The sequence below is a fragment of the Somniosus microcephalus genome, chromosome 13 (assembly GCF_052327205.1).
Source record: "Somniosus microcephalus isolate GS21.2 chromosome 13, FLI_Smic_1.0, whole genome shotgun sequence".
Lineage (NCBI taxonomy): Eukaryota > Metazoa > Chordata > Chondrichthyes > Squaliformes > Somniosidae > Somniosus > Somniosus microcephalus.
This window is the reverse complement of record NC_140999.1, coordinates 6396900-6418942: the sequence shown is the minus strand read 5'-3', so window position 1 is coordinate 6418942 and position 22043 is coordinate 6396900. Positions and strand designations below refer to the sequence as shown.

At 50.1% G+C, this 22043-nt stretch overlaps 1 protein-coding gene across 1 annotated transcript; it reads right to left on the bottom strand.

The window, feature by feature from the left end:
- Positions 1 to 1363: 1363 nt before the first annotated feature.
- armc6 (armadillo repeat containing 6) lies at positions 1364 to 21799 on the bottom strand. The gene is made up of 8 exons (XM_086004417.1): positions 21697 to 21799; positions 19482 to 19636; positions 17241 to 17320; positions 11728 to 12298; positions 8737 to 8882; positions 5662 to 5793; positions 3384 to 3521; positions 1364 to 2117 (listed from the first exon to the last, which is right to left on the bottom strand). The coding sequence occupies exons 2-8, from the start codon at positions 19600 to 19602 to the stop codon at positions 1905 to 1907; spliced, it is 1401 nt and encodes a 466-aa protein (XP_085860543.1). The 5' UTR covers positions 19603 to 19636; positions 21697 to 21799; the 3' UTR covers positions 1364 to 1904.
- Positions 21800 to 22043: the final 244 nt, after the last annotated feature.

Here is a 22043-nt window from a genome sequence, read left to right as displayed (position 1 = left end):
ATGTGGGAAACACGGCAGCCAATTTGCGCACAGCAAGATCCCACAAACAGCAATGTGATAATGACCCAGATAATCTGTTCTTAGTGATGTTGATTGAGGGATAAATATTGGCCCCAGAACTTCCCCTTGTTCTTCTTCAAAACAGTGCCGTGGGATCTTTTACGTCCACCTGAGAGGGCAGACGTGGCCTCGGTTTAACGTCTCATCCGAAAGACGGCACCAACGACAGTGCAGCACTCCCTCAGCACTGCGTTGGGAGTGTCAGCCTAGATTTTTGTGCTCACATCTCTGGAGTGGGGACTTGAACCCGCAACCTTCTGATTCAGAGGCGAGAGTGCTTCCCACTGAGCCACTGGCTGACACTAAAAAGAAACAGAAAATTGTGGAAATACACTGCAGGACAGCCAACATTGAGAGAGGAAGGCTAATGTCTGCCTTTCAGATGCCTTCACGGGTTAGCAGTGTGAAAATCACATTGCTGAACTGCAGTGATGGACTGAAAATTCAGCCTCCGACTCCCCCGCAGGCAGAACAGAAAAAGGCTACTACGCCCCACTTATATTCCACGCTGCCTCCAACCTCAAGGCTACAATGTAAATGGGAATTCAAATCCAGGGCTCAACACAGCTACCACAGAGTAGCAATCCCGGGCATTCCTCAGCTCCACTGACGTGCTTTCACAACTTGCGCAGTGAATGCCTAACCCGGCTTAGCAGCAACGCCTCGATTACACGCCAGGATTTCCGTGTGAGTCAGAGCTTCAGGTGGAGGACGGGGTTGGGGGAGAGGGGACCAGAGGGAGCTGGGTCATTTGTGGGGGAAAAATGTTGTTTTAAAGTGAAATGGCAAAGATCGTCGGGTTCTCGGGGTTATAAAAAATTTGGGGGTCTCTCAATTATTGGCTCATTGGCGTCATCGAGCAGGATGGGGAGAATCTCCTCTCTGTTATTGATAGAAGTCCCACCTTGCTGAAATACTGAGACACATCCAGTCACTTGTAGGCAGTCTTCATTCCTGCTGATCAGGCTTAAAATTTCCTTTTAGATGTTTTGTAATACAGTTATAATATAATAATATACAAACAGAGGCTCAACTAACAGCAGAAATCACTGCAACTAGCATCAATGGCGAAGTAATGTTTGCCAACTTTCATTCTCAGACCCAGCGCGGCTGTGGCACTATTAAACAAAAGTTTTTTTTTAAATTAAAAACGACAAAATAGTCGAGATTACGTGTTCAAGCCTTAGTGTGGTGGTTAATATTGTCTCCTGATGGGAATTGGGGAGGCAAGGGCAGGGGAAAGAGGCACAGACATCTGTGAAGTGGCACGTTTAACCTGCTTCAAGACACAGAAGCTGCCAAGTTTGGTGGTAAACGCTTTAATATCCTCAGGTGGCAAGAGGCAAGTACTGCGACAATACAACATCACAACCGCTGGTCTCGAAGCACTTTGCATTCTGCTGCTGGAACTTCTGCCCAAAAAAGGCAGAGCCTGGACCAACAGAGTAATGGAATTTCCAAAACCCGGTTACCTGTCGAACTGGGAGAGCTTGCAGACGTGGCGATTTTTAGTGGAAGGATCCTCAGTGAGTTTGCACAGTGCGGGGCAGTGATCCTCACCCGACAGTCTGCACCACCCTCCCCCCATCTCACCCCAACACCCAGCACTTATCTGCAACGCGAGAAGTCCCATTCACTGAAGTACAGGTGCGGGTGATGGCAGCTGGTAGATCTTTAACTTGCTGTGGTCGGAGCAGGCACCTCACAGGTTCTCTGGTCGATTTAACGACGTCTCAGATTGCCACCGAGGGGTTAAACGTTGGGGGAAAAAAAACAGCAACGTGCAGCGAAATACCATGTCTGTTTTCGGGGTTTATTGTCTTGTCTGATTCGAAAACAGTCGCCTAAAGGGAGATCCCACCTTTCTGCCCCGTCCACAACTCGTGAAGCTCCACTTTGCAGCCAAGATCCCTCAGGGCGGCCTTCGCAAGGTCCTCGCAGTCCTGGTGGGTGGTCTTAGCCTGCAGGATCAGCCCCTCAGCTCCCATCTCCAGTATCGGCTGGGAGAAGTCAGAGTTCCGGGCCACCAGGTTACGCAGCAGCATGCAGGCCTGCTTCTGCAAGAGAGGGAGACCAGCCCACATTAAAATGGAGGTTCAACGGAGGGCTCTTTCTCCCACCCGCAGCTCTTTCCTCTCTAAAACGCACCCACTTCCTCTCCCCCCATTCACCTTCCTCTCCCCGTGCCCCTTTCCTCACCTCTTGCACCCACTTCCTCTCCCTCCCTGCGCGCTCACCCTCTGCCCCCGCCCACCTTCCTCTCCGTCCCCGCGCGCTCACCCTCTGCCCCCGCCCACCTTCCTCTCCGTCCCCGCGCGCTCACCTTCTGACCCCGCCCACCTTCCTCTCCGTCCCTGCGCGCTCACCCTCTGACCCCGCCCACCTTCCTCTCCGTCCCCACGCGCTCACCCTCTGCCCCCGCCCACCTTCCTCTCCGTCCCCGCGCGCTCACCCTCTGCCCCGCCCACCTTCCTCTCCCCGCGCGCTCACCCTCTGCCCCGCCCACCTTCCTCTCTCCCCGCGCGCTCACCCTCTGCCCCGCCCACCTTCCTCTCCGTCCCCGCGCGCTCACCCTCTGCCCCCGCCCACCTTCCTCTCCCTCCCCGCGCGCTCACCCTCTGCCCCGCCCACCTTCCTCTCCCTCCCCGCGCGCTCACCCTCTGCCCCGCCCACCTTCCTCTCCGTCCCCGCGCGCTCACCCTCTGCCCCCGCCCACCTTCCTCTCCGTCCCCGCGCGCTCACCCTCTGCCCCCGCCCACCTTCCTCTCCCTCCCCGCGCGCTCACCCTCTGCCCCGCCCACCTTCCTCTCCGTCCCCGCGCGCTCACCCTCTGCCCCCGCCCACCTTCCTCTCCGTCCCCGCGCGCTCACCCTCTGCCCCGCCCACCTTCCTCTCTCCCCGCGCGCTCACCCTCTGCCCCGCCCACCTTCCTCTCCGTCCCCGCGCGCTCACCCTCTGCCCCGCCCACCTTCCTCTCCCTCCCCGCGCGCTCACCCTCTGCCCCGCCCACCTTCCTCTCCGTCCCCGCGCGCTCACCCTCTGCCCCGCCCACCTTCCTCTCCCTCCCTGCGCGCTCACCCTCTGCCCCGCCCACCTTCCTCTCTCCCCGCGCGCTCACCCTCTGCCCCGCCCACCTTCCTCTCTCTCCCCGCGCGCTCACCCTCTGCCCCGCCCACCTTCCTCTCCCTCCCCGCGCGCTCACCCTCTGCCCCGCCCACCTTCCTCTCTCCCCCGCACCCACTTTATCTCTCACTACTGCGCCCACTTCCTCTCACCCCCAACGTCCCCATCCACTCCCCCACCCCCTTTCTCTCCCAACTCACCTGGACGTTCACCTCAGCCAGGTGAGTCTTCATCGCCTGCAGCGCCATCAATGCTCCGCCGCCCTCCATGATCACTCGACAGTTTTCTGGTTTCCGCAGAGCAAACATCCCTAAGGCTGCACATCCCTGCTCACAGATCTGCACCAACAGAGAACACTGTCAGCGGCAAAACCTCAGCCTCACCCTACCGGACCTTCGGGGCAACGGGGAAGGGGCAAAGGTTTTAATATGGCTTTTGAAAAAAGTCTTGCTATTAGTTTTAAAGGATTTTGGGCTTTTAAAGGAAACCACAGGAATGGGCTAGAAATCCTGGATTAATTACAGACTAAAGGAGTCGAGTTTGGTTAAAAGTATTAATTCATCAAAGGAAGGTTGACCAAATTCGAAAAGTGTTATGCAGACTGTCTGGAAGGCAACGGATAAGGAGAGACTGTGGAAAACTGTGATAAACACCAGGTGCTTTCTGCAGTATCAGTCTGTGTAACCCTGAGAAAGTTCCTATGAAAGCCAATAAGTGCCTTTGAACCCTATTACCTTGAGGCATTATTTATAAACTTATATAAGAACATCCATTCCCCAACAGTTGGGACACTTGTTAGGTGAGATGAAGAAAAATCTTCCCATCACCGAAGAGAAAGATGTTGCATGTGGGAATAATCACAGAGGTCCATTGCATGTTATAAAGTCTGACTGCCCCTCCTCCATTGAGGAGGCCAGGACAGACAGGGTCAGTGGACACCTTCCCAAACCAGGGTTACACCGGACCATTTCCTCGACGGAGCGGGAGCTGAGCGAGAGTGGAGCAGGGGTATAAAGCGCGGCAGCAGCGGAGGCTGGAGACTAGAAGGAGCCGAGACCATCTCAAATACAGCTAGAAATTGAAAGAGTGATAAGAACATAAGAAATAGGAGCAGGAGTAGGCCAATCGGCCCCTCGAGCCTGCTCCACCATTCAATAAGATCATGGCTGATCTGATCCTAACCGCCAATCCACTATCACAGAACCATCTCCTGAATCTAACAGAATTAGACACACGAAATAGAAGCAGGATCAGGCTACACGGCCCCTGGGCCCGCTCCGCTACCCACAGGGCCATGTCCAATCCGAACCTAGACTCATGTCCAAATTCCTGCCCGCTCCCCGTAACCCTTAATTCCCTTTACTTCTAGGAAACTGTCTACTTCTGTTTTAAATTTATGTAATGATGTAGCTTCTACAGTTTTTTGGGGCAGCATATTCCATGGACCTACCACCCTCTGAGTGAAGTAGTTCCTCCTCATCTCAGTTTTGAGATGTCAGAAGCAGCGCAGAGTGGAAGGAGCGGCAGAACCCTGGAAAAGTGAGAGGGGAAAGTTACTGAAAAGCTTGGTTTTTGTTAGTGAGCATGGTACAACAGTAGCCATTCTGAAGTGAAAGACATGAGACAGTCCATGAGGAGACCACAAAGGCAGACCAGTAGAATGCCACGCAGGATGTCAATGGAGAATTAACCCCTCAGTCTCCCGAAGCAGAAGAATTGGCCATTTCGAGTCCTGAGTTGTACTACTAATTAAGATTGTATGAATCTCGATCTGCAAAACATGTTGTATTTTAATGTTAATAAAACCAATTGTTAGAAAAGTTTAAATCCTTGGTTGATCTTGCCTCTGATTCCCCTAAAGAGTAAAGAGAGTTAAAACTAGAAAACCTTACAATTTCATAGAAGCGTTGAAGTTACAGCACAGCTTGCTCCAGTCCCCCACCGCTTATAGTGGGCACGTTGGTGTTATCGTGATAGAATATATCAGAAAGTATCTTGGTGCTTTGAGCCGGTCAATTCAAAAGCGTTTGAAAGGGCAAGTGAAATAATATTGTTAAAACTGACGCCGTTCATAATTGTGTTTATTGCACGGGAAGTTTTGATGCTGTCTCAGAAAGGTGCGGGAGGCATACAAAAGTTAACAGCATCATCCTGATGCGTGGTGACAACTTGTGAGCATTAGCACGACAAAGCTTCCGCCTCCCACATCTCATCTCTGGCCACGTACTCCCGATGTCACAGCAGTACCACAATGGCTGGCACTGTGACTTGTGAGAGTGGTTAGCAGCAGTAACATCAGAGAGGATTCTCAATGAGAGATCTGAATCACTCTACACATGTGCAAGGATAATTGAGAGAATTTTACCTCCTTTCCTCCCCCTCCCGCCACCCCTACGCACGTGCATTAAAACAGCGACCGACACCCTCCCACCCCCACTTTCATTTCCACTGACTCTGGTTGGTTTGAAAGCTCTGTACCTGTGGGCTTCCCATGTGGCGGTTCATGGCTAACACGATCAGGTCCGTTCCGCCAGCATTGATGATCGCATCCTTTACCTCGTCATTACCTGCGATGGCTCGGAACGCGGCCAGCACCTGCTTCACCAGTTCCTGTAATTTGAGGGGGGGGGTGGGGGAGGGAAACGGAGGGGAACAAAAAGCAGTCGTGAGTACTTTCCCAACAGTGGTGCACGCACTCTCGCGAGCAGTGGTGTAAGCGAAGGGGTGTGGGGGGGGGGGGGGGCTGTGGTGGCGAACATGAGCGCACCATGCCTCGGGAGTGGTGGGATGTACATTAGCACTTGTGGTCGCCATGTACATAGACTGAGTTACCAACCTCATCCACGCCAATGTAAGCAGGAGATGGTACTTGCCCCAGTTGTGTCTGTGTCACCCACGAGCAACAAACTCCTACCTCCAGTCTCAGAGCAGCACTGCCCTGGAACTAAGAATTGGTCAACCTCTTGATTCTAGGCATGGAGTTATAACTTGTCCCACATAAAGTTCCTCACACCCATCGCACACCACCAACGGCTCCCTATACCCTGCCCCCCCCCCCCCCCAACGCACTGCCTTCAAATTCTTCGTCTCCAAATTCCTCCGTAATCTTCTCCAGCCTAGCACGCACCCTCTATTCTTCCAACTCTGGCCTGCCTCAATCCTTTCCTCTCTCCTCCAACGTCAATAGCAGAGCTTTCAGCCACCAGACCCCTGCACTCTATCCAGAACCCTTTGCTACCGCTCTCCCCACCACCTTCAAAGGTCTCCATAAAACACTCTTTTTGAACCAAACCTTCAATCACCTCCCCTAATCTCTCTCTCAGCACAGTGCTGTCCCTGCAACACATTTGGGACACTTGTCAGGTGAAGTCACTACATAAATGCAAAGTTGTTGGACAAGTAACAAGATGGCGGCCGTGACGGTCCGGTGCTGAGATAAGAACATAAGAACATAAGAAATAGGAGCAGGAGTAGGCCAATTGGCCCCTCGAGCCTGCTCCGCCATTCAATAAGATCATGGCTGATCTGATCCTAACCGCCAATCCACTATGACAGGACTATCTCCTGAATCTAACAGCATTAGACACACGAAAACAGGAGCAGGATCAGGCTACACGGCCCCTGGGCCCGCTCCGCTACCCACAGGGCCATGACCTATCCGAACCTAGACTCATGTCCAAATTCCTGCCCGCTCCCCGTAACCCTTAATTCCCTTTTCTACTAGGAAACTGTCTATTTCTGTTTTAAATTTATGTAATGATGTAGCTTCGACAGCTTTTTGGGGCAGCATATTCCATGGACCTACCACCCTCTGAGTGAAGTAGTTCCTCCTCATCTCAGTTTTGAAAGAGCAGCCCCTTATTCTAAGACTATGCCCCCTAGTTCTAGTTTCGCTCTCCCTGTTTCAGGCTGCCAGCTCTCGCCACTCGCTCCCGCAACCGGAGCGAGGTGCTCGGCGAGTCGGGCAGAGGCAGCGCAGCGCGGTGAGCAGCAGCAGCAGCCAAGCCGACACGCTGGAGCACATCGGCCGGCAGCTCCTCGGCGGGAAGGAATTCCGACTGGGAGGAGGGGAGCCGAGCATGGCGGCCAGAGGCCGACCCGTGAAGAGAGTGAAGTAGGCCCCGGGCCGTGGAGCGGGCGACGGTGAAGAAGAGGCCGCATTGGAGCATTCACATCCCGACCATGTGTTCGGCGAGTCGGGCAGAGGAGCGCAGCGCAACAAGCAGCAGCAGCAGACTCACGACACGCTGCAGCACGTCGGCCGGCAGCTCCATGACGGGTAACTCGCAGTCCGGATGGGAGGAGGGGAGCCGAGCATGGTGGCCAGAGCGGGAGAAGCAGGCCACCACACGTGGAGCCGGCAACAGTGAGGAGGAGGCCGCGGTGAAGAGGAGGACGGAGCGGCTGAGGGACATCGTGCACCCACTGCCACGGGAAGACATTGCATTGACTCTGAACACGGCGCTGTATGTATAGCTGACGCGTCCCTACGGGGAACAAGCATTCCATTGTACTTGTTACATATGGCAAATAAATCTAATCTGAATCTGAAGATAAGATTTCCCCTCACCAAAGAGAAAGATGTTTCACGTGGGAATAATCACAGAGCTCCAATGCATGTTATAAAGTGTGAATGCACCCCCTCCATTGAGGAGGCCAGGACAGACAGGATCATTTGACACCTTCCCCAACCAGGGTTCCACGAGACCATTTCCATTTCTTTATAAGTTTGAGTGTGGCATTTTTTCAGCCCTTCAGATCTGCTAACTGCAATCATCACGTAAGTGTCCCTGACACCGCAATTGTGCAGGCACACGTTCGCAAGGTCAAATGCTTCCTGCTCCAACATAAGGTGTCAGATATATAACTTAGCAAAAAAGGGAGTGAGGAAAAGTGCAACGATAAGCAACAAAGCTTTAAAAAAAAGCCTTTTAAGAGGAATTACAAAGAATTTACAGCACAGAAACAGGCCGGTGTTGATGCTCCACACGAACCTCTTCCCACCTTACTTCATCTAACCCTATCAGCATATCCTTCTAATCCTTTCTCCCTCATGTGTTTATCTAGCTTCCCCTTAAATGCATCTGACATAAGAGAACTACTAGGCACTTGGTCTAAGCGTTAAACAAAGCTTTAATCAACCGTTTTACAACACTAGTTCTGCGCAAGCTGGGCCCATGCCAGAGTATTTATACTCTCCCTGGACAGCGCCACCCGCAGGCCGCTCAGTATTATTTCATAAGTCTTTCTTTCATGAATGACTGATTCATGTCAGCATCTATATTATTCGCCTCAACCACTCCCTGTGGTAGCAAGTTCCACATTTTCACCACCCTCTGGGTAAAGAAGTCTCTCCTGAATCCCTTATTGGATTTATTAGTGACTATCTTATATTGATGGCCTCTAGTTTTAGGCCCGTCCAGAAGTGGAAACATCTCCTCTGCGTCTACCCTACTGAACCCCTTTGTACTTTTGACGACCACAATCAGGTCACCTCTCGGCCTCCTCCTTTCTTGAGAAAAGAGCCCCAGAATGAAAGGACGTGTTGCGCACCCGATGGTCGATGCAGTCTGCCAGCAGCGCCACCATAAAGTTCAGGCCTCCCAGGTCCACGATGTCCTGGCAGAACTCGTTCCTGACGGCAAGGCGGGACAGCGTGGAGCACAGTTCACTGAGGACGGACGGATTGTCTGTGAAAGCTGAATGAAAAAAGAAAGAACTTTCATGACATCTGGACGTCCCAAAGCATTTTACAGCCAATGAAGTACTTTTTGGAGTGTGGCCACTGTTGTAATGTAGGAAACGCGGCAACCAATTTGCGCACAGCAAGCTCCCACAAACAGCAATGTGATTATGACCAAATAATCTGGGGGGTTTTAGTGATGTTGATTGAGGGATAAATATTGGCCCAGGACACCGGGGAGAACTCCCCTGCTCTTCTTCAAAATAATGCCGTGGGATCTTTTACATCCACCTGAGGAGGGCAGACGGGGCCTCGGTTTAACGTCTCATCTGAAAGACGGCACCTCCGACAGTGCAGCACTCCCTCAGCACTGCACTGGGAGTGTCAGCCTAGTCTCTAGAGTGAAACATGAACCCACAACCTTCTGACTCAGGGGGAGAGTGCTACCCACTGAGTCATGGCTGGAGGAGGCAGAAATATTTCAGCGAGTACAATTGTAATGAAATATTTGTTCAGTTGCTGGCAGGTGCAGAGCAGGGACTTGTGCAGCAGGATGGAAACATGCTGCACTGCTGTGGGAGGGAAACAAAAGTATTTCCCTCACTCAAACCTTGTCCCCAACATGTTGCTTTAAAACTGGCCACAGACTGTCCTGAAGGCTCAGGCAGTGAACGCACTGCGTTATGATACTTAGCCATCTGGAAACATCGAAACATAGGAGCAGGAGTCGGCCATTCGGCCCCTCGAGCCTGCTCCGCCATTCAATATGATCATGGCTGATCCTCTATCTCAATACCATATTCCCGCTCTCTCCCCATACCCCTTGATGCCTTTTGTGTCGAGAAAAGAAAGGACCTGGGGTTATGCTGCTCTCGGGAGGGATGGTGGGCGTGCCCTATAGTTGACCTGAGACAATGAGGGCAGGATCGAGCTTAGCAGTCATTCTCCAATGGTAAAAAGCCCGCTGAAACTCACTATTTAAGCTTACACTTCAAGAATGGCCATTTTGACCAAGTCTGGAAGGCAGCAAACATATACACAGACGCAGTACACACACACAGATATACACGCAAAGAGAGACACACACTTAAACAAACAAACAGACGCACATATACACAAAGAGACACGGTACAGTATACACACACAGGCAACAACACAAACACACACACAGACATTACATCAAACACTCCCAGGGCAGGTACAGCACGGGTTAGATACAGAGTAAAGCTCCCTCTACACTGTCCCATCAAACACTCCCAGGGCAGGTACAGCACGGGTTAGATACAGAGTAAAGCTCCCTCTACACTGTCCCATCAAACACTCCCAGGGCAGGTACAGCACGGGTTAGATACAGAGTAAAGCTCCCTCTACACTGTCCCATCAAACACTCCCAGGGCAGGTACAGCACGGGGTTAGTTACAGAGTAAAGCTCCCTCTACACTGTCCCATCAAACACTCCCAGGGCAGGTACAGCACGGGTTAGATACAGAGTAAAGCTCCCTCTACACTGTCCCATCAAACACTCCCTGGTCATCTAACCCTTGCTGTAACTGAACTGAGGCGGGGGCCTGATGAGGCAGTACAGAGGGAACTTTATACTGTTTCTGAACTGGGACTACTTAATACTAACATCAAGAGCAAAAACTGGAGAAGAGTTTCATTCCCCACCAGTAATATCCCTTACCTTAATTAGAGCAATCCCTTCCACCCCCAGTAAATTAACAATGTTCCTGTGATCCCAATATTAGAATTACATAGAATTTACAAAACAGAAACAGGCCATTCGGCCCAACTGCTCTGCGCTGATGTTTATGCTCCACTCGAGCCTCCTCCCACCCCTCTTCATCTCACCCTATCAGCATATCCTTCTATTCCTTTCTCCCTCATGTGTTTATCCAGCTTCCCCTTAAATGTATCTCTGCGATTCGCCTCAACCACTCCCTGTGGTAGCGAGTCCCACATTCTCACCACTCTCTGGGTAAAGAAGTCTCTCCTGAGTTCCTTATTGGATTTATTAGAGACTACCTTATATTTATGGCCTCTAGTTTTGGACTCGCCCACAAGTGGGAACATCTTCTCCAGGTCTACCCTATCAAACTCTTTCATAATTTTAAAGACCCCCATCAGGTCACCCCTCAGTCTTTTCTATTCTAGAGAAAAGAGCCCAGCCTGTTCAGCCTTTCCCGATAGCGGTAACCTCTCAGTTATTGGATGTATTAGTGATACAGGAAACTTTGTGCTATCCGGCACCCATGGGACCGAGCTACTGCCGTTTTTTTAAAAGCTCCAGATAGACCATCAGATAGGAGCTTTTCATGGCAGTATCTGACCACAAACACTGTTGCTCAGCAACAGCTTGTAAACACTCGGCCCGTGGCTTGGAAGCGTCTCTGAAGCTGTTGCTAAGCGACAAAGACGCTTTCCAGAGCCTGCCTGTGAAAAGCAGAAAAAAAACCTAACCAAAACGGCTGCTGATTTCTGCCGTTAGATCAAAGTTGCCGGGCATTCAACTTCCGGATAGCACAAAGTTTCCTGTATTTTTATTCGTTAGGGCAGAGATTCATAGAAACATAGAAGATAGGAGCAGGAGCAGGCCATTCGGCCCCTCGAGCCTGTTCTGCCATTTAATCAGATCATGTCTGATCATCCAAACTCAGTACCCTGTCCCTGCTTTCTCCCCATATCCCTTGATCCCTTTAGCCTTGAGATATATATCCAACTCCTTCTTGAATATATTTAATGAATTGGCCTCCACTGCCTTCTGTGGTAGAGAATTCCACAGGTTCACCACTCTCTGGGTGAAGAAATTCCTCCTCATCTCTGTCCTAAATGGCTGACCTGTCGTGGTTTTTGTCTCCTACCTTTTGCAGCTTCAATGATGATCCGGAGTCCGTCGTTCTCCATCACTATCAACTTGGCGTGGTCGTGGGCGCGGCCAAAGGGCACTCGGATATCGTCGTCGTAGGTCATGACCCGCAGGGCGCTGCCAGCCTCCTTGACCACGTCGGCCTGAGCGCCGTGGTTCACGATGGCGCCCGTCAGCAGCGGCAGAACCCCACTCTGCACCAGGTCCTGGCGGTTCTGCTCGTGCTTCAGGCAGGTGTGACGGATGGCGCGGATGGTCGTCACGTTCAGGGCGGCGTGGTCCCGGTGACGCTTTAAGACCTCCAGCAGGAGGCGTTGGCCCTCCAGGTCAAGGAGGTCTGGCTGGCCGTCCAACAGGGCGGCCAAGGCCTGGACTCCCTTCAGCAGGGAGGGCGCGTCGGACATCAGTTGTCTGCAGGCGGAAAGGACCGTGGGAAAGGCCGACTTTTCAGCTGCCAGGTGGCGGTGAGCGAAGTCGAGGCTGCACTGCTCGGTGAAGTTAGTCAGGTGCTCCCCCATTTCGTCAAGAGCCAAGAGATCCAGGGCTTTCTTAAGCGCATCTAGGGCCTAGAGAAACACACAATGAATCAACAACTTACATTTATATGGCGCCTTTAACGTAGTCAAATGTGCCAAGGCGCTTCACAGGAGCGATTATCAAACCAAATTTGACATCGAACCACGTAAGGAGATATAGGAACAGGGGGAGGCCATTCAGCCCCTCAAGCCTGCTCCGCCATTCAATGAGATCATGGCTGATCTGTGATCTAACTCCATATACCCGCCTTTGCCCATATCCCTTAATACCTTTGGTTAACAAGAAGCTATCAATCTCAGATTTAAAATTAACAATTGATCCAGCATCAATTGCCGTTTGCGGAAGAGAGTTCCAAACTTCTACCACCCTGTGTGTGTAGAAATGTTTCCTGATTTCACTCCTGAAAGGTCTGGCTCTAATTTTTAGACTCTGCCCCCTAGTTCTAGAATCCCCAACCAGCAGAGATAGTTTCTCTCTCTCTACCCTATCTGTTCCCCTTAATGTCTTGGAAACTTTGATCAGATCACCCCTTAACCTTCTAAATTCTAGGGAATACAACCCGAGTTTGTGTAATCTCTCCTCGTAACTTAACCCTTGGAGTCCGGGTATCATTCTGGTAAACCTACGCTGCACTCCCTCCAAGGCCAATATATCCTTCCTAAGGTGTGGTGCCCAGAACTGCCCACAGTGCTCCAGGTGTGGTCTAACCAGGGCTTTGTACAGCTGCAGCATAACTTCTACCCCCTTGTATTCTAGTCCTTTAGATATAAAGGCCAGCATCCCATTAGCCTTTTTGATTATGTTCTGTACCTGTTCGTGACATTTTAATGAACTATGTACCTGGACCCCCGAGTCTCTTTGGACATCCACTGTTTTTAACTTTTCACCATTTAGAACGTACCCTGTTCGATCCTCTTTAGGTCCAAAGTGGATGACCTCACATCTGCCTACACTGAAATCCATTTGCCGCAGTTATGCCCATTCACTTAAACTGTCGATATCCCTTTGTAACTTTAAGCTTCCATCTACACTGCAGGAAACTTTGGTTTATCCGGAGGTTATATGTCCGGAATACTCGATCTAACGGCAAAAATCAGGAGCCGTTTTCTATAAGTTTTTTTAGTTCTCGTTGCTTTTTTTTTTCCCCAGTCAGGCACTGCAAGGTCTGTAGCTATGGCAACAGCTTCAGCTAAAGATGCTTGCAGCTGCAGCCGACTGTTTAGAAGCTGGGTTTGTTGATTCACACGGAGCTTTTCAGTTCCGTATCTCAACATTAACTCTGGTATGTCCGGCACTTTTGATGGTACGGCACCAGCTCGGTCCCGTCAGTGCCGGATATCAGAAAGTTTCCTGTACCTACAATGCCACCTATCTTTGTGTAATTGGCAAATTTGGATATATGACTTTCTATGCCATCATCTAAGTCGTTAATAAATACTGTGAATAGTTGAGGCCGAAACACGGGTCCCTGCGGGACACCACTAGTCACCTCCTGCCAATTTGAGTGCACACCCATTATCCCTACTGCCTGTCTCCTGCCGCTCAGCCAATTACAAGTGATCAAATGCTTGGGTCAAAGAGGTAGATTTTAAGGAGAATCTTAAAGGAGGAGAGAGGTAGAGAGAGGTGTAGAGAGGGGGAGAGGTGTAGAGAGGGGGAGAGGTGTAGAGAGAGGTAGAGAGAGGTGTAGAGAGGGGGAGAGGTGTAGAGAGAGGCTAAAATCGAGGATGTGCAAGGGGCCAGAATTGGAGGAGCGCAGAGATCTCGGGGGGGGGGGGGGTTGTGGGGCTGGAGGAGGTTACAGAGATAGGGAGGGGGGGGGGGCCACGGAGGGAATTGAAAACAAGGGTGAGAATTTTAAAATTGAGGTGTTGCTCAGCTGGGAGCCAATGTAGGTCAGCGAGCACAGGGGTGATGGGTGAACGGGACTTGGTGCGAGTTAGGACATCTTCACCCTGTTGCAATCTTTGTGTCACAATAAAGTCTTTCCTCCCCTCCCCACCACCCCCAGATCCTCATTATGTTGAAATAATCAGCGCACTGTCCCATGCTCTCAACTCATTCTGTCCCAGGGCTTTGAAATTGGACCCCAACTTCTTAACCCTTGGTCTTCCCTTCCTCCAAGCCTGGAGTTTGTGCTCAAGTCTCTGGAGTGAGGCACGATCCCACAACCTTCTGACTCAGCACACCCTTTTTAACCTAGGTGGTTTGCTTCACTTAGCTTAACATAGGAACAGAAGCCTGAGCCCCTTGAGCCTGTTCCGCCATTCAATGAGATCACGGCTGATCTGTGACTGGCCTTTGGCCCCTATCCCTTAATACCTTTGGTTAACAAAAAGCTATCAATCTCAGATTTAAAATTAATTGATCTAGCATCAACTGCCATTTCACAGAATCACAGGAACCCCACAGTGCAGATCGAGGCCATTTCGGCCCATCGAGCCTGCACCGACACATATCCCACCCTATCCCCGTAACCCCATGTATTTAATCCCCCTAACACTAAGGGTCAATTTATCATAGCCAACCAACCTAACCCGCACATCTTTGGACTGTGGGAGGAAACCGGAGCACCCGGAGGAAACCCACGCAAACATGGGGAGAATGTGCAAACTCCACACAGACAGTCGCCCGAGGCCGGATTCGAACCCGGGTCCCTGGCGCTGTGAGGCAACAGTGCTAACCACTATGCCACCGTGCTGCAGAAGAGAGTTCCAAACTCCTACCACCCTTTGCGTGTGGAAGTGTTTCCTAACTTCACTCCTGAAAGGCCTGGCTCTAATTTTTAGACTATGCCCCCTAGTCCTAGACTCCCCAACCAAGTTTCTCTCTATCTACCCTTGAATATCTCTCCATCAAAGCCACTTTGTAACCAGGCACAGAGGAGAAGTAAGGCAGTGGATGTTGCTGTCTCCCGCTTCCAGCACAGCATGGCCATAATCGATCAAACGCTACATGCACAGAATTGCAAGTTGTTGATGTTGGGCAAGCAAACAGACATCAAGAGTGGTTTGTCCGCATGCACAAGGAGTGCAGTTCGAGGACTGCGTTGTCAAGGGGGCAATATGCAGATGAGGAATAGGAGGGGGAACCTTGGGGCACGTCCAAGAAATCCATGCAGGGAGGGAAGGAGAATAATTGCAGGTTGCTGGTTACAACATGACTGGCAGAAGGAGAGCCAAGTGAAGCTGGTGTCACGGACGAGAATCAGTGGAAGGTACGGTAGTATAGTGGTTAAGTTACTGGGCGACTAGTAATCCAGAGCCCTGGGCTAATGATCCAGAGACATGAGTTCAAATCCCACCACGGCAGCGGGGGAATTTAAATTCAGTTAAATCTGGAATAAAAAGCCATCTGGTTCACTTTAGGGAAAGAAATCTGCTGTTCTTACCCAGTCTGGCCTATATGGGCAGATGCATGGCAGATGCAGTATAATGTGGATAAATGTGAGGTTATCCACTTTGGTGGCAAAAACAGGAAGGCAGATTATTATCTGAATGGCAATAGATTGGGAGAAGGGGAAGTGCAACGAGACCTGGGTGTCCTTGTGCACCAGTCGCTGAAGGTAAGCATGCAGGTGCAGCAGGCGGTTAAGAAGGCAAATGGTATGTTGGCCTTCGTAGCGAGAGGGTTTGAGTACAGGAACAAGGATGTCTTGCTGCAGTTGTACAGGGCCTTCATGAGATCACACCTTGAGTATTGTGTGCAGTTTTGGTCGTCTTACCTGAGGAAGGATGTTCTTGCCATGGAAGGAGTTCAGTGAAGATTCACCAGGCTGATACCTGGGATGGCAGGAATGATGTATGAGGAGAGATTGGGTCGATTGGGCTTGTACTCGCTGGAGTTTAGAAGAATGAGAGGGGATCTCATTGAAACTTATAAAATTCTGACAGGACTGGACAGACTAGATGCAGGAAGGATGTTCCCGATGGTCAGGGAGTCCAGAACCAGGGGTCACAGTCTAAGAATAAGGGGTAAGCCATTTAGGACAGAAATGAGGAGGAATTTCTTCACCCAGAGAGTGGTGAACCTGTGGAATTCTCTACCACAGAAGGCAGTAGAGGCCAATTCTTTAAATATATTCAAGAAGGAGTTGGATATATTTCTTAAGGCTAAAGGGATTAAGGGGTATGGGGAGAAAGCAGGGACCGGGTAATGAATTTGGATGATCAGCCATGATCGCACTGAATGGCAGATCAGGCTCGAGGGGCCGAATGGCCTCCTCCTGCTCCTATCTTCTATATTTCTCTTTTTCTATATGTGACTCCAAACCCACAGCAATGTGGTTACTCTTAACTACCCTCTGAAATGGCTAAGCCAGCCACTCGGTTGGTCCAAACCACAATTAGCGGTGGGCAATAAATCCCCACATCCAGTGAATGAATGTATTAAAAAAAATGGCGTGGTCAACCGTGTTGAAGACTACAGGAACATCGAGGAGGACAAGGAGGGATAAAGTGACATGGTCGCAGTCACGAAGGATGGTACTGATAACTTGGAGCACGGCAGTCTCAGTGCGATGACCAGAAACTGGGCTGAAGGGATTTGTAAAGGGACTGGTGGAAGAAGTGAGCTCACAGGTGCGTAGTCAAGGTCTTGGAGGCGAAGGTGGGGGTTAGAGATGATGCAGTAGTTGGAGAGACTGGAAGTGTTGAAGGTGGACCTTTTCAATCGGAGCAATGACAGCATTTTTGAAGGGTGGAGGGTGCTTGTGGAAAGGGAATTGCTGATGATTTCAACAAGGAAATGTGGCATTTGGTTGGTTGGGAGGGGGTCTGAGAGGGCAGGGGGTGCATCGTCTGAAGTGAAAAACTGTTTCAAAACAAATGGAATTTACTTTTAGAAAAGAGACAGTCATCACAGCAACACACCTACCAGTTGGTCGTTCCATTCTTTTAAAAAGAAATACTAAACAGAGAGATTTTTTAAAATTACATCGCAAACGTGCAGCCTCTCGCACACTGCCATCACCTGTAGGACATTGTGCTTCTGGTCACTGGCTTCTGCAGTCGTATTCTGGACAGCTTTCACCACGTTGATGAGGTCGACACCTGCAGGGAAGCGGAAACAGATCCCAAAGGAAGTTAAAACTCTCCAGCACAGTCAGTTACTTTACTGAGCCACTTTAGTGCGTCTGGTCTCAATGTGCTTTTGTTCGATCCCTTTACTCTGAACGTTCTTGCTGCAGTTGTACAGGGCCTTGGTGAGACCACATCTTGAGTATTGTGTGCAGTTTTGGTCGCCTTATCTGAGGAAGGATGTTCTTGCCATGGAGGGAGTGCAGCAAAGATTCACCAGACTGATACCTGGGATGGCAGGAATGATGTATGAGGAGAGATTCAGTCGATTAGGCTTGTATTCGCTGGAGTTTAGAAGAATGAGAGGGGATCTCATTGAAACTTATAAAATTCTGACAGGACTAGACAGACTAGATGCAGGAAGGATGTTCCCGATGGTCGGGGAGTCCAGAACCAGGGGGCACAGTCTAAGGATAAGGGGTAGGCATTTTAGGACAGAGATGAGGAGGAATTTCTTCACCCAGAGAGTGGTGAACCTGTGGAATTCTCTACCACAGAAGGCAGTAGAGGCCAATTCATTAACATAAGAACATAAGAAATAGGAGCAGGAGTAGGCCAATCGGCCCCTCGAGCCTGCTCCACCATTCAATAAGATCATGGCTGATCTGATCCTAACCTCAAATCTTCTATCACTCTGCAGCCACCCGAACCCATGTGATCTCCCGGGAGAGGCGAAAAACCAGATAAAGACCCAATGGCCAATTTGGGAGAAAAAAATCTGGGAAATTCCTCTCCGACCCATCTAGGCGATCGAAATTCTTCCAGGAGATCACTCTGTCCCTATATTTTCTACAGTACTTACCTTCTGTAAAGGCGATCTCCACCCCAGCCAGGAACAGGAATAAAACCATCTCCTGAAATCTAACACAGAATTAGAACACAGTAGGAGCAGAACCAGGCTACACGGCCCCTGGGCCCACTCCACTACCCACAGGGCCACGACCATTCCGAACTTAGACTCATGTCCAATTTCCTGCCCGCTCCCCGTAACCCTTAATTCCCTTTACTTCTAGGAAACTATCTATTTCTGTTTTTAATTTATTTAATGATGTAGCTTCCACAGCTTTCTGGGGCAGCAAATTCCACAAACCTACCACCCTCTGAGTGAAGAAGTTTCTCCTCATCTCAGTTTTGAAAGAGCAGCCCCTTATTTTAAGATTATGTCCCCTAGTTCTAGTTTCACCCATCATTGGGAACATCCTCACCGCATCCACCCGATCAAGCCCCTTCACAATCTTATATGTTTCAATAAGATCGCCTCTCATTCTTCTGAACTCCAATGAGTAGAGTCCCAATCTACTCAACCTCTCCTCATATGACCACCCCCTCATCCCCGGGATTAACCGAGTGAACCTTCTTTGTACTGACTCGAGAGCAAGTATGTCTTTTCTTAAGTATGGACACCAAAACTGTATGCAGTATTCCAGGTGCGGTCTCACCAATACCTTGTACAACTGCAGCAATACCTCCCTGTTTTTATATTCCATCCCCCTAGCAATAAAAGCCAACATTCCATTGGCCTTCTTGATCACTTGCTGCACCTGCATACTAACTTTTTGAGTTTCGTGCACCAGGACCCCCCGATCCCTTTGTACTACAGTACTTTCCAGTTTCTTGCCATTAAGATAATAACTTGCTCTATGATTTTTCCTGCCAAAGTGCATAACCTCACACTTTCCAGTATTGTATTCTATCTGCCAAATCTCTGCCCACTTACTTAGCCTGTCTATGTCCCTTTGCAGGTTTTTTATGTCCTCCTCACTCACTACTTTCCGTCCCATCTTTGTATCATCTGCAAACTTTGATATGTTACACTCGGTCCCCTCCTCCAAATTGTTAATATAGATTGTAAAGAGTTGGGGACCCAGCACTGACCCCTGCGGAACACCACTAGTTACTGGTTGCCAGTCTGAGAATGAACCATTTATCCCAACTCTCTGCTTTCTGTTAGAGAGCCAATCCTCCACCCACGCCAGAATATATTCAAGGAGTTGGATATATTTTTAAGGCTAAAGGGATCAAGGGGTATGGGGAGAAAGCAGGGACAGGGTACTGAGTTTGGATGATCAGCCATGATCGAATGGCCTACTCCTGCTCCTATCTTCTATGTTTCTATGTTCGATACGTCACGCACCTTGTGACTCAAATTGTTGTATTGCTTCGCTCAGAGCCTCTTCCGGCTCCATTTCAAACTCGGTCATGTTTTCTTGCACCACAGTATCGAAGGTCTCCTGAGTAATCCATCTGCTCGCCATTCTTCTGGAAATTTTACTGCCTTACAGTAGATCTCTGTAACAACATTTAAAAAAAAGTGTATTAAGAAAATTTAAAAAGCACCAATAGATTTGTTTGGGGCAGGTTTGTAAAATCCTTCGGCAAAGTGTCAGGTTAGATATTAGGAAGTATTTCATTTCAGAAAGCCACTGCCCTCTGGAACAATTACCGCAGCATGCGATGAGTAAAAGGAAGCTGGGAGAAAGGAGGGGACTTCCAGTTATAAGGGATAAGTTGCAGGTTAGCTGGAACTAGAAGGACTTGTGGGTTATTGCAGTCCCCCAGGGCTCAGGGAGTTGCAGAGAAATTAATTCCCCATAGTTTGCCTCTAGAAAAGAGAAGGCTGAGGCGTGACCGGATAGAGGTCTTTAAAAGTACGATAGGGCAGACGGAGATGTTTCCATTTGTGGGGGGAGACTAAAACTAGGGGCCATCTATATAAGAGAGTCACTAGTAAAACAAACAGGGAATTCAGGAGAAACTCTTTCCCCAGAGAGCGGTGAGAATGTGGAACTCGCTACCACGGGGAGTGGTTGAGGCGAATAGCACTGAAGCATTTAAGGGGAAGCTGGATAAACACGAGGGAGAAAGGAATAGAAGGATGTGGTGATAGGTGGGAGGAGGCTCGGGTGCAGCATAAACACCTGTTGGGCCGAATGGCCTGTTCCTGCGCTGTAAATTATCTCTGTAATTTCTAAATTGATGTCAGTTTTTTTTATTGCCTCTCCCAGCTCGGGAGGGCGAGTCAATGACAAGACCGTGTCTGAATAGGGCCGACTTGAGGAGCGAATAGTCTTTTGCTGCTCTTTTTATATGTTTGGATTTTGGCTGGTCTCTTTCAAAAGGGAATTAAACAAATGTGGTCACAATTTGGCACACCAATCCACTGGGATAAGGATAGAATGAGCAGTGTCGTCACTGGAAAGACTTGCATTTCTACAGCGTCTTTCACAGCCACAGGCCGTCCCAAAGAAGTACTTTTTCCAAGTGTAGTCACTGTTGTAATGTAGGAAACACGGCAGTAAGCTCCCCCAAACAGCAATGTGATAATGACCCAGATAATCTGTTTTAGTGGTGTTGGTTGAGGGATAAATATTGGCCTCAAGACACCGGAGAGAACTCCCCCTGCTCTTCTTTGAAGCAGTACCACAGGATCCTTTTACGCCCAGCTGAGAGGGCGGACGAGGCCTCGGTTTAATGTCTCATCTGAAAGACGGCACCTCCGACAATGCAGTGCTCCCTCAGTACTGCCCCTCCGACAGTGCGGTGCTCCCTCAATACTGCCCCTCTGACAGTGCGGCACTCCCTCAGTACAGCCCCTCCGACAGTGCGGCGCTCCCTCAGTACTGCCCCTCCGACAGTGCGGTGCTCCCTCAATACTGCCCCTCCGACAGTGCGGCGCTCCCTCAGTACTGCCCCTCCGACAGTGCGGCGCTCCCTCAGTACTGCCCCTCCGACAGTGCAGCGCTCCCTCAGTACTGCCCCTCCGACAGTGCGGCGCTCCCTCAGTACTGCCCCTCCGACAGTGCGGCGCTCCCTCAGTACTGCCCCTCCGACAGTGCGGCGCTCCCTCAGTACTGCCCCTCCGACAGTGCGGCGCTCCCTCAGTACTGCCCCTCCGACAGTGCGGCGCTCCCTCAGTACTGCCCCTCCGACAGTGCGGCGCTCCCTCAGTACTGCCCCTCCGACAGTGCGGCGCTCCCTCAGTACTGCCCCTCCGACAGTGCGGCACTCCCTCAGTACAGTACAACAGCACCACCCTTGGCTCAGTGGCAGCGCACCCACCCACCTCCTGATTCAGAAGTTAAACCCACCTAATTTCCACCCAAATCATTTATTTTACACTTTTGTGAAATGGATGCAATTTGGAGAGGGTCCCTGAAACGTGGCTCCAATCCCCTGGTGACTGGAAATGGCTTTTATTAAAAAGAAAATCCAATTCATTTCAAATTTTTAATCCAATGCTCAGGTATTTTGGGGGTTGAAAACATCCCATTGTTGTGCTGTCAGCCCCTGGATGTGCGCTCAATGTGTGGGTTTAATTAGAATTATCATTAAGAGCCTTTTCCACCTACCTCAGCTCTGCAGTCCCCCCCGTACGCCACACCCTTCGCCTTCCTCCCGTTATCATAGCACCGGCGGAGATTCGTTCCCCCCCAACCGGCCAGCGGAACGCTTTCCCCGGCACACCTACTTCCGGTGTAACAATCTTGTGTTTCATGGATTTCTTTTTTTTCCGAAGAGAGGGGCAGAAGGGAGGGATTTTTTTTTTTTTTTTTTTTTTTTTTTCCCAGCCCTCTCAGTACTGATAGTGCCCTCTGTTAAGAAATGCATTCTTTGCTTTTTTATTTTTATTTTAAAATTAGTTGTACAAGAACTCCTGCATCATTTAGAAAAAAACAGATGCCAAATTAGATCGCAA

Coding starts and splice junctions, on each gene's coding strand:
- armc6 (XM_086004417.1), bottom strand. CDS start 19,602: ATGGCGAGCAGATGGATTACTCAGGAGACCTTCGATACTGTGGTGCAA. Junction 12,299..17,240: donor AGAAGCACAATGTCCTACAG/GTGATGGCAGTG, acceptor GTGTTTCTCTAG/GCCCTAGATGCGCTTAAGAA. Junction 5,794..8,736: donor CAGACTGCATCGACCATCGG/GTGCGCAACACG, acceptor CTCAAATTACAG/GAACTGGTGAAGCAGGTGCT.